The sequence below is a fragment of the Ooceraea biroi genome, chromosome 1 (assembly GCF_003672135.1).
Source record: "Ooceraea biroi isolate clonal line C1 chromosome 1, Obir_v5.4, whole genome shotgun sequence".
Lineage (NCBI taxonomy): Eukaryota > Metazoa > Arthropoda > Insecta > Hymenoptera > Formicidae > Ooceraea > Ooceraea biroi.
The window spans coordinates 1,606,696-1,620,224 of NC_039506.1; the positions used below are offsets into that span (position 1 = coordinate 1,606,696).

A 13,529-nucleotide genomic window follows, 5' to 3' on the forward strand; every position below is an offset into this window, starting at 1 on the left:
TTAATTAACCTAAATTATCCGAGCCTATCACCGCCAAGATGTTAATCAGCAAACCGAAAAGTATGTAATTACGCCCGTTAGTTTCTAGGTGATGTAAACGCATTTCTACGCTTTTCAGGAAACAAGGGCTTCAAACGAGAATTCACTTCCAACATGTACGAAGAAAAAATAATTACACGCGAATAAACTAGAAGATATTTATGTAATATCCAAATATATGTGTGTGTGTGTGTGTGTGTGTGTGTGTGTGTGTGTGTGTGTGTGTGTGTGTGTGTGTGTGTGTGTGTGTGTGTTATGTTTAAAGCATAGAAATAACAAAAAAGTAGAACTAAACGAACTTATGCTGCTAGAATTTTCAGATGAATCTTGATTAGCCGTTTTATCACGATCAAAGCACCGAGACACCATTAAAAGGATTTCTATGCCCATACGAAGAACATTATAAATCAATGTTGGCAGCAAAGAAACGACAACGGAGAAGTGAACGAAGAAAAACGCGACTCGAATTCTATTTAATTGTGCACCTCTTTCGTGGTTTCTTTGCACTGATTTCTTGTATCGCAGCAACGTTAGCGTCCGTTTAACGTTTTCTTTTTTTAAGAATATACTTTAAAAGCTTCGAATTAAATTCGCATGAATTCAACACTCTTTTATATAAAATACTACACGCAATTATTGCATAATTTTAATTGCTCGTTTTATACGTACTTTATTTTTAGAGTTTAGAGCATTGCTTTTTTGTTTCTTCGACAGCCCTGTCGTTCATTAATGTTAAAAAATGAAACATATCTTGGCAAGTATCCGTTATGTATCTCAATATACTTTAACTTTAAGCTCGACAAAATAAAAATCAAGTTGAAGCAATATTACAATGAAAAATAAAAATAAAAAAGAAAAGAAACGAAACTTATAGAACAGAATAGATCTTATTTAGGAGAAGAAAATTAGAGGTCTGTGCGAAAGAATGGTATCTAGGTAAATTTCTATTTCCTCGCACGCGATATTGATGTAAATTTCAAACTTTTACTCCCGTCTTGGGGAGAGTGATCCACTCACTGTGACGAAAACGTCCAAACATGTGCATCGTACTTTCGATAAAATAAATTACACATATATTATATTTGTTGTTATTTAAGGATACTAGTTTTAATGAAACTGTACTAGATACAATTTGTATTCACACAACAGCCTTTTTCAGAAATCTTAATTTATCACACTTTATTTTATCACAAACATCTCAATTTACATATCGAGCTTACGTATTGATGCGGTAACATTTGGAAATGCATAGAGAACATAATATCGCGATTTATAACAAATAATCATAGTCGAGATCCTGAAGAGGGTGGTGACTCACGCGCTTCGCGCACAAGAGCTCGACCTTCGCACCTTCCCCGTTATTTCATATCGCGCCGCAAGTCGCCATGGCCTCACGATCATCATTGTAGCCACGTATTATAGCCACGATTAATTATTATTATGGCCACGGGCCGACCAGTATTCTGCAAATTGCGCGGCCATGGCCGCCGACACATGCCGGCTGCGTACAAAAGCGACTCGACGAATTTATCGATATGCAAACGCATCGTTTCGCCTTCTTGTGTAATATAATCAGTGCATGTTGCATCAATATAATTAACAAATCTTGTCTCGATGCATGGAAGTAAAATGATCTACTTTTATCATTATATGATTACTTTTTAAGTAATCTAACTAATCCACTGATAATTCTCTTAAAATTAATCAGGAAATATATTACATAATAAACTGTATTTATAGGTTTTTCTCCAATAAACAAAGATTTGGCAAGGAAAAGTTAAGACAATGTTTTATGAGCAGTTAAACCGACAGAACGAGCGAAAGATATTTGCTCTGTTAACCTTCCTTTCGCCTGCGTTGCAAAGAACAACTATGGCAATGACTACGATTGCTCTTTTTTTCTTTCTCTTTTCCATGCGATATGAAATTTTGCGATTGTCGCGAAGAACGAAACATTTCTCAAAGCTCGCAAAGCTTGTAAATTTAATTTTTTAATCGGTGCAAGAACCAGCCAGCTCCGAAACTGGCTCGCGTATGGCTCGCGGCAGATAACATAGGGAAAAGAAGAATGGATCCGTAGGCATTAAAAATTGAAAGTTATTTCAGTGATTTCAGGATTTGTAAGATAAACATGATATACAGTACACTTCATTTTAATCCTAAATAATTGTAATTATAAATTAAGTTAAATCAAGAATTTTTATGAATTGAATTTACTGAAATTAAATTAAAATGATAAATTAATATAAATCTGATCACATTTTTCCTTTCTTACTTTCAGTTTCTCTAGACATATTGTTTAATGTAAACTCGTTGAAATCACATTGCTCGATTCTCATTTTGATGTTCAGACAATTCTAAAAATAAAGTTTTAATGAAGTACGAAGTAAACTAATACTAAAACACACATATAGTTACATGCATTAACTGCATATTATAACGAATCCAAAATAAACCTAATTTTATGTACACAAATCTTGTAAATAATTATCTGCTCAAGAAGGAGAATCTTCTTGCTTTTTTTTGTGCTTCCGCAAAACTATTATTCCCATATAATTACAATTTCTTAAATTATCATTTTACGTCTCTCATGTTTCTTTAAGTCTTTCATTCATCTCGGACCTTTAAATCTGTTTTGTGAGAAACCGCTATTACTACGTAATACCGTTATTACACTCTTCGTATACGATGAATTCTTCGTTCGAGGATTTGAATAGAGCAGCTGAAACTGACAAGAGAAGAAACACACATTGAATACCCAGTGTTGGTATTTCGTTCCAAATCTACCTCGTAACACAGAGAAAGAGCAAAAGAGCGAGTGACAGAGAGAGAGGGAGAGAGAGAGGAGAAGAAAGGATATCATCATAGAGGGAAAGAAGACGGAAAGCTCCAATGCGAGACAGAGAAACGAGGGAGAGAGAAAGAGAGTGAGTGAGGAGACAGAGAAATACGAGAAAAGTAGAGAGGTGCACCTCTTCTCGAAGCATTCGGAGGAAGAGGTGGTAGACGTAGGAGGAAGGAGAGGGATCTAAGACACGTGACCAATGACTTATATAAAGGTCGCGAACGACAGGGCCCAAACACAGAGTTCTCTCTCTCGGCGCAACGGAGGCGGTGTCCTAAAAGTGCCTGTAGATTTTTTTTGTTAATTTTTAATACGTTTGCGCCGCACAGTCGACTATTGTCGTTGAACCATGAGGACGTACTTCGTGATAGCCGCCATACTGATCGCCGGTACGTAAATCAAAATCACCGACCGCTGGGGGCGCAATAGGGGTGGTGAAGTTGAGGAAGGGCCCGCGACTTAAACGCGCGGAAAGTCGCGAGTGAGATGCGACACGTCGGCATCGATTTTTGCAAGGAGGAGGAAGTGGACGGGAGTCATCGTCAGTGTGTGATCATACGCGTGTGTAGCGTAGAGCAGTGCGGCCTACGTGTGTCGAGGGCAGGATGTATGATCGGGACCGGATTCTGTGACAGGGGGATCTCATGCCGAAGCGACCGATCCGCCGCGAAGATACTCCTTGGATTTCCGAAATCGCGATCGATTCATCTTCGCGCAATCGAATGTGCGAGTTTTTCATTTACGAACGATGCCCACATTATAATTTCTTAACGTATTTATTACAGCAACATGATATCATTTTCTCGAAATTGTTCATATTTTTATATCAACTATTAAAATATTAACTATTGCCGTAATTGTAATTGTAGATTTTAAAAAATAAAATTTGAAATACTTTAAAATTAAAAAAAAAGAACATTAAAATTATGAAAATGTGCTCGATTAAAATAACAAATGCTTTATATAATACAATTTTGAAGCATCTTAACTTTTTTTAACTTTTAATTCAACTTTTTGATGATAAAAGATGTTTTTGCAATTAATTACGATTGTAATTGATTACAATAGTACATTCTAGATAATACAATTTTTTGCTTATATACTTCTACAACTATGAAACAATACGTTGCAGATTTTTAATGTCCAAGATAATATAATTGAATGAAACTATAATTCCAATTGTATGTAACATGTTTATAATGTATTATTGAATTTTATCCAAAGTTGCATACATTCGCAATTTTAAAAAATTAGTACTTCGAAAGATTTTTATCAAGTTTTTTTTAAACTTATTTCTTTATTAATTAAATAATAACTAACTTTTTAATTACATTTATTCTGGAAACTTAAATTAATGTCTTTAAACAAAACTGTGGACACGCACCTTAATCGTCTCTGAAAACAGTAAATTTTCGAACAACTTTCTTTGTGGTCACGTTAATTAAACATGTACTTTATAATAATTAAAAAGTGTCGATGTAAAAAAGTTTGCTACGCTTTCTTATCGTCACGGTATAACCTTGGCCTAGATTTTGACCCTTTTTTTAATCTCTTCACTTCTTTCATGTCAAAAGGAGATTGAAGAATATAATTTGCCAAAAGTTATCTTAAGTTTCCTGACATAAACTAATACTAATTTGTGCATACATGTATGTATACATAATCATGTCAAAAATGTAAAGAGAAAAAGATTTTTCCAAGAAATATTGGCAATATTTATAAGCAAAGATAATAAAACAATATTTTTATTATCTTTGAAATATACATTTTCCACTTCAATAAAAGAATTATAAAGTTTGCTAAGATGCAGAATATAAAGCCTAGAAAAAATAGCACTTTTTTGAAATATTTTTTAGTGAAAATATCATAAAGAAATCCACATCGAAATTTTGTATTATAAATATAATAATTTCATCTATAAATTATAAAATGTAAAGAAATATGTCATATAAAATATTTACAAGTTAAAATTGTATGTAGTGTATCGTATTCACATAACACATATTACTCAGAATGAATTTCTCATTGATTTATCGAAGATACGAAGATACAGACATAGAAAAAATCTTTAAAATGATTTTTAAGAATCTTTTGAAACTGATTTAAATAAATTTTTTTAATTAAAAATTCTTAAATGTTTTTAAATTTAAAATGCTTGAAATAAATTTCAAACATACATTAAATATCTTTTCATATGTAACACACATTTTACTCGTTTTTTAATGTACATTAGAAATCATTCTGTCAGTGACAGACTGTCACTCGACATCATTAAAGATAATTTCGCGTTACAATCGTAGAACTTTGTTAGTTCTTGATACGCAAGTAATTTTAATATATAATTCAATACTTTACGTAATCTCTCGCCACGCGCTCAAAACAAGTAATTATATAATAATCTAATACTGCATATTTTACAAAACAAGTCAAACGTGACTGAAACTCGCCGGGACGAAGGAGAAAGAAGGGGGCCTTGTCTGCGGTCCCCTAGCCGATAAATATTTCGAAGTCGCTTTCGGTAGCAGGACCGGTCCGCGGAAAACGAAAGTGAATACAGCTCGCTCCACGCAGACGCACTCATATAGACCCGCACTGAGACTTATAGCGTGAACCGGGTGAACGGGATGCTGGGAGGGCCCAGTCACGAGCAACCGCGACGGCGGCTGCGGCCAGGGCCTGGCCACGGGCCCAAAGTGAAAGCGCCCGGCGAAAGTTACCGTCCCGTACAGCCCCTTACATAAGACATTTTAGCTTATTCAGGCATCATATGCTGCGCGTATGAAAGAAGGAAAGAGACATAATTAGCATAGACCAGTAGCGCATAGACGCGCGAAAAAGCAGCTCCCAGGGGGGTGGAAGGGGTCGTGGGGTTCCTTATCTATTTACTCCCGGTTTTATTTTCTTGTAACGACGTCGGCCGACTTCCTGCTGTTCCCAGGATCTTTTTTTCGCGCGATCGTCGTTGTTAAAAGGTAAAATGAGAAGAAGAAACCGGAATGCAGGCGGTCGGCAGTTAATTTTAGCCTGCGATTTTCTACGGAGAACAGTGATATCGAGCTAAAAGCTGGGCCGCACTTAACCGCGTTCCAAGGAGCTTGGCAATTCGCGCGAATTCAAGATTAAAGTTAATATATGTTTTTTAATTTTCGGAGAGAGGATCAAAAAACGAAGTTGGGCTTTTTAGTATCTTCCATCAATCTATCAGATACAAAAAAAATATTAGTTAGGCATTTTTTATTTATTTTCTCCTTTACTTGAATGTAACTTGTAATTGAAAACTCAAATGTTACCATGAATTGCGATCATCTTTTACGAGACTTTCATAGGAAATGTAAACAGGACAGAAACTATAACTTTCTCCTCAAAGTTATAGATCGATCAAATATTAATTTATTTTAATACTAATGAACATACATATGTATTACAAGAAAGTTTTATAATAATATCCATACATATCTATAAATTCAATACCAAAGAACGATTAAACACGACTAAAGATGCTGATAAAGCTTTTAAAATCTGAAGACTTTTCAAAACCTCAAATTGCCCAGTGAGGACAAGATTACTTACAACGAAATTCCAAAATTCACCAAATTCCGCAACCAAATCTTCAATTTTTGCTTGCTTATTCTAGGAACGAGCGGTCAGGAGAACTTCAAATGCCCAGATGACTTTGGATTCTATCCCCATCACATATCGTGTGACAAGTACTGGAAGTGCGACAACAATGTGGCGGAACTGAAGACGTGCGGCAACGGCCTGGCGTTTGATGCCAGCGACAGCAAGTTCCTCACCGAGAATTGTGATTACCTGCACAACGTGGAGTGTGGCGAGCGCACGCAACTCGAACCACCCATCAGCACACCGCACTGCGCTCGCCTATACGGCATCTTCCCTGACGAGAAGAAGTGCGACGTCTTCTGGAACTGTTGGAACGGTGAAGCATCCCGTTACCAATGCAGCCCCGGACTGGCCTACGACCGTGAAGCTAGGGTGTGCATGTGGGCCGACCAGGTGCCCGAGTGCAGAAACGAAGGTACTAATCTCGCTAATCGTAGATACAAATAGAATTCAAACGCAGATGCGAATCGCATGATTAAATTAATTCATTTTAATTAAATCCGTTAATGCTCGCAATTTTGTGGAAATCAGAGATTAAAGAAAACTCAAGCGATATATAAAACGATACATAAAAAGCGATATTTGTTGAATTTTACTTTTATAGAATTTTACTTAAATCATAATAATATTTCTGGTCAATTGTCAATCAATAATTATGTTGCTCGAGATTTCTAGTTTCAACATTTGCAAATTTTCACGATTAAGAGAGAGAGAGAGAGAAAGTCTTGAATTTCTCTTTTATGCTCAATCAGTGTTTTAGCTCGTACTCTAGCGTACTTAGATAGATCGAATATTATAATGCAGATTATCTGGTCCAGTCACCCAAGAGTTCGTCACGGATGATTTGACATGAATAACAGAATGTAAAACGCGTACAGAACTCGCCTCTCTACGTCAAGACAGTACAATTGCCTCCTTCTATATCCATTCCTTTCTATTTGCTAATTTTGTGTGAGTTCTATTCTTATATTATCTACTTTACTTTATCTTTACTACCAAATTTTTCTCATAATTTAAATTAATAAATTTTCCCTTATTTCCAGAAATGTTCCTTCTCTAGATAATTTTTTTTATTACAATATTATAACACAAAATTATGTTACATAAGAAAATTGTTTACAAGATAAGTTTTTACAAGACCTTTTTCCTTTAATTTTGATGGATTAAACTATTATTGCATCGGGAATCTTTATTACACCTTATATCATGTACCTTTTCTGCTTTCGCTGACTCGAAACTGATTGGTAATGCAATTGTGAAGAAACGCAATGCCTTTCTCTTTGTCTTTCTCACTATACAAGTCTATATCCTATTTATTGCGTTGTGCAGAAGTCGCCGGAGGTTTTACGTGTCCGGCCGCGGGCGAAGTGAGTGGCGCATCCGGCAGCTTCAGTAGACACGCCCATCCCGAGGATTGCAGAAAATACTACATATGCCTGGAGGGCATCGCCAGGGAATACGGCTGTCCGATCGGCACTGTTTTCAAGATCGGCGACGCTGACGGTAGCGGTGCTTGTGAAGACCCTGAGGACGTTCCCGGATGGTGAGCATCCTTTTCTACATGATATGATTTCATTACGAGATTATGCAGGAAAAAAGAACCATTTATTTACTTAGAAAATTACTCAATTCATTCGACATATATTTTTTCTTCCAAATATACAATTTAGAAGATTTAAAAAAAGCTAAAAATAGCATTACTTAAACATTTCGAAAAAACAGTGTCTTTTTTCACATTATTTACTATTTTCCTGTACAATTATGAATTTATCTTCGAAACGACACGTTAACCTGATAGCGTATAATTTTCACAACATTTGGATTCTAATCTGAATTGTGTGAGACCACATGATCGAATGCGACGTGAATGGATGATTCATATCTATCAGAATTCTGTACTTCTGATCTCGTACGATAGTGAATGTTAATGAACGCCGACCGAAAGTTCAAGGTTCCACAAAGATTACCCACGATTACCGTAGAAATCGTAAAAGAATAAAAAAAGCTCAAATAACAGCATTTTCGTAAATATATCATTAAAAGATTTTGTTGAAAAGTTAGGAAACAGACATAAATAAATAAAAAAAGAATGCCGTAAAATTTTAGAAAAGAAATATGTAATTCTCTTTAAAATTCTAAAAAAAGTTCAGGTTATTATTAAATTAATAGAATAATTTGCAAATAATATGCGTAAGAAAAAGCAGTAAGATTGCAAAAAGAATGTTAATGTCGGTACATTGTGCAAGGAATAATTATGGGAAAAATATAAAAGCATCTGAATTCGATTATCTCGGTAATTATAGTAGACGGCAGAGAACTTCGAGGCTTCCTTGAGGATAGGATCGTGTTGAAGAGATTTCGGATATACCATTGCGAATGAATTGCATTCGTGGACGATCTGCAATTAAGGAGATATTCGTATTGCAACGCGCTTTCACGGTAGTTAATTATATTTTGCGTAACTGCTGTAAAAAATAATCTCAACGAAAAGTTTACGCAACGAATCGTGCATTCAAAAATCAAAGAATCATAATCTTCCTTTGAAAACAATTATGAATGAGCGTTTAATCGTGAATTAGCAATTATCGAACATTATGTATCTATCAGTTTGTATGAGTTTGTTAATGATTTGTTTGTTAATGATGTCCTAACATGTGGCTAACATGTATGTTAACCGTCCCACTGTTCTAATATTTTGTTATAGCATTAGCGCTCCATTTTGTAGATTGCTAAGCAAAGCTTTGAAAAGTTAGTTTCTATATAATTTACATATATTTATTTAGAAAGTTTAGATAGAGATCGAAGTTGATAAACTGCTTGGCAATTTACGCGATAATCTGTAGAAATGTTCGATATTTAATCATGAAAATTTGCATACACTTTAATAATAAGGTGCCAAGAAAAGGGCTTTCTTTCATTCTATTCTACAATATCTTAAATGAGTAACATTATAGTTCTGGGGGCACTTTGCAAGTTTTTGTGACTAAGTACAACCTACTGTAGCCCTTTTATGTGTATGCATGTGTTTATTTCTTCTGCAAATATAATGACAAGAGCACGCCATGTAGGCACGTAGAAAGTAGCGAGCACCAAGCATGTCCTGACTCCCGGGTTTTTCTCGGTTCTGCTTCACAGTGAGGATTACTACGGTGACCTGGACCTGAAGAGCATCCGGAAGAGCGAGCTGCTTGCCGGTATCCAGAGCGAGCCGAGAAAACCATCGAACCAGGCTCTCAAACCCAGGCCTTCAACAGTAGGAGGGCCCGTAAGGCCCTCCGGAGCCCTCCAGGAATAAATCCCGATTGATTTATTCCTTGTCTCTTTCATTCACCCTCTCTTTTCCTTTATTTCTTTCTTTTTCTCTCTCTCTTTCCCTTCCTCCTATCACTTACCTATCTTTGTTACTATCGTTTAATTTTATCGAATTCTATTGTTTAATACAAATTATTGGTGCAAAATCTAAAACACCAAATTTATTGATAGGCACCTCTTTACAAGAAATAATGCTCCTTGATTGATGTATAATTATTCAGGGATAAGCTCACTATCATATAATGTAATGTAATGTACTTTTTTCGACTTCAAATTTATTTCATCTTAATTTTACAAATCAGCAATCCAAAATATTTGTAAACTTAAGATTTTATTTCATGTCCATTAATATTGTTCCCTTTAATTTATTTTATGTTTAAATTTATATCGATTTTACGCCAATAAATTATATCAAACTATCTTTTTTGTCTTTTTTCCTCTCTCTTTCTTTCTCTTTCGATTGCTATTTCTTTTTTTTTATCATTCCTATCTTTTCAGTTCCTTTTCATCTTTCTCTCCGTTTCTTCTATCACACGTACACATACATACGCTCACACACACACGTATATAGTTGAGAGAAAATCTAGCCCTGATTACGTAAAGAAGATTCTTCTGGAAAGGAAGTAATCGGCGTCGAGAGCCTAGAGAATTGAAAAGTCAAATCCACCCTCAAAGGCCGCCAATCCTTCGGGCGATTGTCTATTTTGCGACTCGTAAGGACGTGACTCTGTCTCGAGATGAAGGTCCCGAAAAGAAATCCGCGAGATACCGAGAAGACTAGAATGTGCAATTGTTGTGTTTTCAACAAAAGTTTATATCAATTATTTCTCCCATTATAATTGAAATAAAATTGCATAAATGCAAATGAATAGCAGTATAAACAACTAGCGCGAGAAATAACATAATTGTAAATTTCAAAAATTGTACAAAACTTTTCTTCACATTTGTAAGTCAAGTTTTGTGATATAACGTTATTAAAAACCCAATATAATGTGATTTTTTCAGTCAGCAGAATAAATATTGTGGATAAAATATATAAATTTCTACAAAGTATTAATTTTCAAATATATAACTCACCGAATTAATCATACTATATATGGAGATATATGCAAATTCCATATAAAACTCTATTAAATTAATATTTCAGTTAATAATAAATTAGCAATAAATAACAAATTATTTTTTGACAAATGCTCAAGAAAAAATTGATATTTTACAAAATTTTAATCATGACGTCTTATCGGCAATTTCTTCTGTTTTATTCTCTCTCTAAATGTTATTTTTTACACTCTTATCTATCTCTGATTGTATTTTTTTCCTATTTCTCTCTCTCTCTTTAAATTTCCTTTGCCGATGATAGGATTTAAAAGCTTGTAATTTCGTAATAATAAATATACTGTACAATTGAGGATGGTTTTGCAAGACTGAACACTTTTATTGTAAAAATATGTTCTACTAATTATATATTTGTGTCTCAGAACGTGTTGTTATTATGATCTTGTACTCTAACGAAATTACATTGATTTTAAATCTTGTACGAGACACATGATTAAAATAAAAATAGTAGAAAATATCACTTTCATGGAAAATTTCACACAAAATTAAATCCATCGGACTCGCGCGATCCATGATCTAATATTCAAGCATTTTTCGGGAATTTTGGCGCCAATGTTTAAGAAAGTTTGATCGGTCTTTTAAGTAAAGCGAAGAAAGTCCGTACAATAAAAAAGAGAAATTTTTTCAAAGATTGCAGCTTGTATTTTCACCGCATGTTTAATGATAAATGTGATCATCAAACTCTGAAATCGTGTTATGTAATAACAAAGATTGATCCATCTACAACGAAAATCCACTAAATGGTCAGATATTTATCAAATATCAAAATTGTATTTTCTCATATTTAATTATATAATATGATTTAATATTATGATTTGAGCAATGATTAGATCTATTTATATGTAATAGTAAGATAGTAATTCGGCATATCAAGAAATCAAACAGCTATATATTTATACACTAAATGTGTGGTGAGGATATAGGCAATTTATGTAATTGCCCTAGATCCTATTTCCTAATCATTCTTGATCAATTGATAATTGTTAATGTTACCATTTATCTATTTCATTTTTATTGTTGTTTCATATTTATTTAATTTTATCTGTGTACTCACCCGTTGCATGCGTTATAATCGTAGTTTACTAATTTTTATAACTTAATTGTAACATATGCAATGTTAAAAGTAGAAACTGACATGACTTATAACATACATTTATGTATCAAATTAACTTCATTGCAATTACAATTGCAACAGCTAGTAAATGAAAGGAACATTATATTTCAAGCATTGTAAGCAATCAAGGGAACATTTTATTCGATATATTATTATAAATGGTAAACTTTTTGCTTAATCTTACTTTGCCTTTTAATTGAAGAAGTTATTCCAAAACTTTTAGCAAAGCATAATATCAGTTATATTTAGCATAATTCATAAAACAGAAAACAGAAAAAAAGTAAAATATTGTAAACACTTATTCAATTGTATCATTTTTTAAGTATTTACAAAAAATCCTTTTCGATACATGAACTAATACAAAAGATAGTAATATTCTCTCCGAATATAAGAGGTAAATTTCGTATGCATTTATTACTTTCTTTTTATTCTTTTTGCAAAACGAAATTTTATTTTGGCTCTTAATGCATTCTTTAATGCGTTATGGAATTGACTGGAATCTCAATAAGTTTTTAAATCTCATAATACATTAAATTTATTATTCAAGACTGTTGAAATCAAAGATAATGTTTAAAAAATGTCTTACTATATTATTACATTTTATACCTATTGATTTAATTTCATATTTATGAAAAATTTACTCTTTAGTTATGAAAACTATATTACTTAAGTACAAATTTAAAGTTTGCTAAAAATAAATTTAATCAGAATTTAAATATAATTTCAAATGAGATTTATGAGTATTATTTCATTTTCTGGTCTGTTTATGTTATTTAAACTTATTTCCAACTTCTTTATCCTTATCGTTTAATTTTTCAATTCATATATGTATATTTGAAATTCGATTTCGATTAAAGATGATACGTTACGAACAAATCACACGCAATATTTTCATGCATTTCTCAGCCAAGATTACTACGGTGATGTGGACCTGAAGGCCCTACGCAAGCTGGGCTACAGAAAATAGAAGCATTCGCATGCAAGCATTGTACTCGCCAACGATGATGTCCCGTCGCAAGAAGCCAGTTCCAGAACGGCGATTAATATCCGTTGTGCTGAACAGCTATAAGCAAGGATAAGCTCTCTCTGTAAATCCGAAATTAATTCTTACATTATCGTCGTTTGGATCGTCATGTAAATAAATCAAATCAAGTACACATCTCAAAAGTATCAAAAATACATGCCGAAAAAGATGTACACTTTTAATTTTTATTATCCTTAGTCCTTACTGCACTTATTAATGTTTTCGAATATAAGAAAAACGTACTTATATGTAGCAAATGTGGTAATAATAAATTATAAATATAACTTCATCTATATGATATATATAAAAAATAACTCAACACAATTTTATATAATAAATATGTATTTTGATATATGTATAGTATATATTATGTTACTTATTAAAAGTATAAATTCTTCATTAAAAAGACTAGAGTATGTAAATTTCTAAGTACTGTGTTTAAGGAATTTTAGAGTAAT

The 13,529-nt window shown here is 33.4% G+C and overlaps 1 protein-coding gene across 2 annotated transcripts; it reads left to right on the plus strand.

Annotated features, from left to right (window-relative positions):
- Window positions 1–3,125: 3,125 nt before the first annotated feature.
- LOC105280252 (protein obstructor-E) lies at window positions 3,126–13,242 on the plus strand. 2 transcript variants are annotated; one of them, XM_011340602.2, is made up of 4 exons: window positions 3,126–3,273; window positions 6,519–6,920; window positions 7,835–8,048; window positions 12,954–13,242. In XM_011340602.2, the coding sequence occupies exons 1-4, from the start codon at window positions 3,234–3,236 to the stop codon at window positions 13,012–13,014; spliced, it is 717 nt and encodes a 238-aa protein (XP_011338904.1). In that variant the 5' UTR covers window positions 3,126–3,233; the 3' UTR covers window positions 13,015–13,242. The 2 variants fall into 2 exon arrangements, with proteins under 2 accessions (XP_011338904.1, XP_011338903.1); XM_011340601.2 differs by lacking the exon at window positions 12,954–13,242 and adding an exon at window positions 9,641–10,132.
- Window positions 13,243–13,529: the final 287 nt, after the last annotated feature.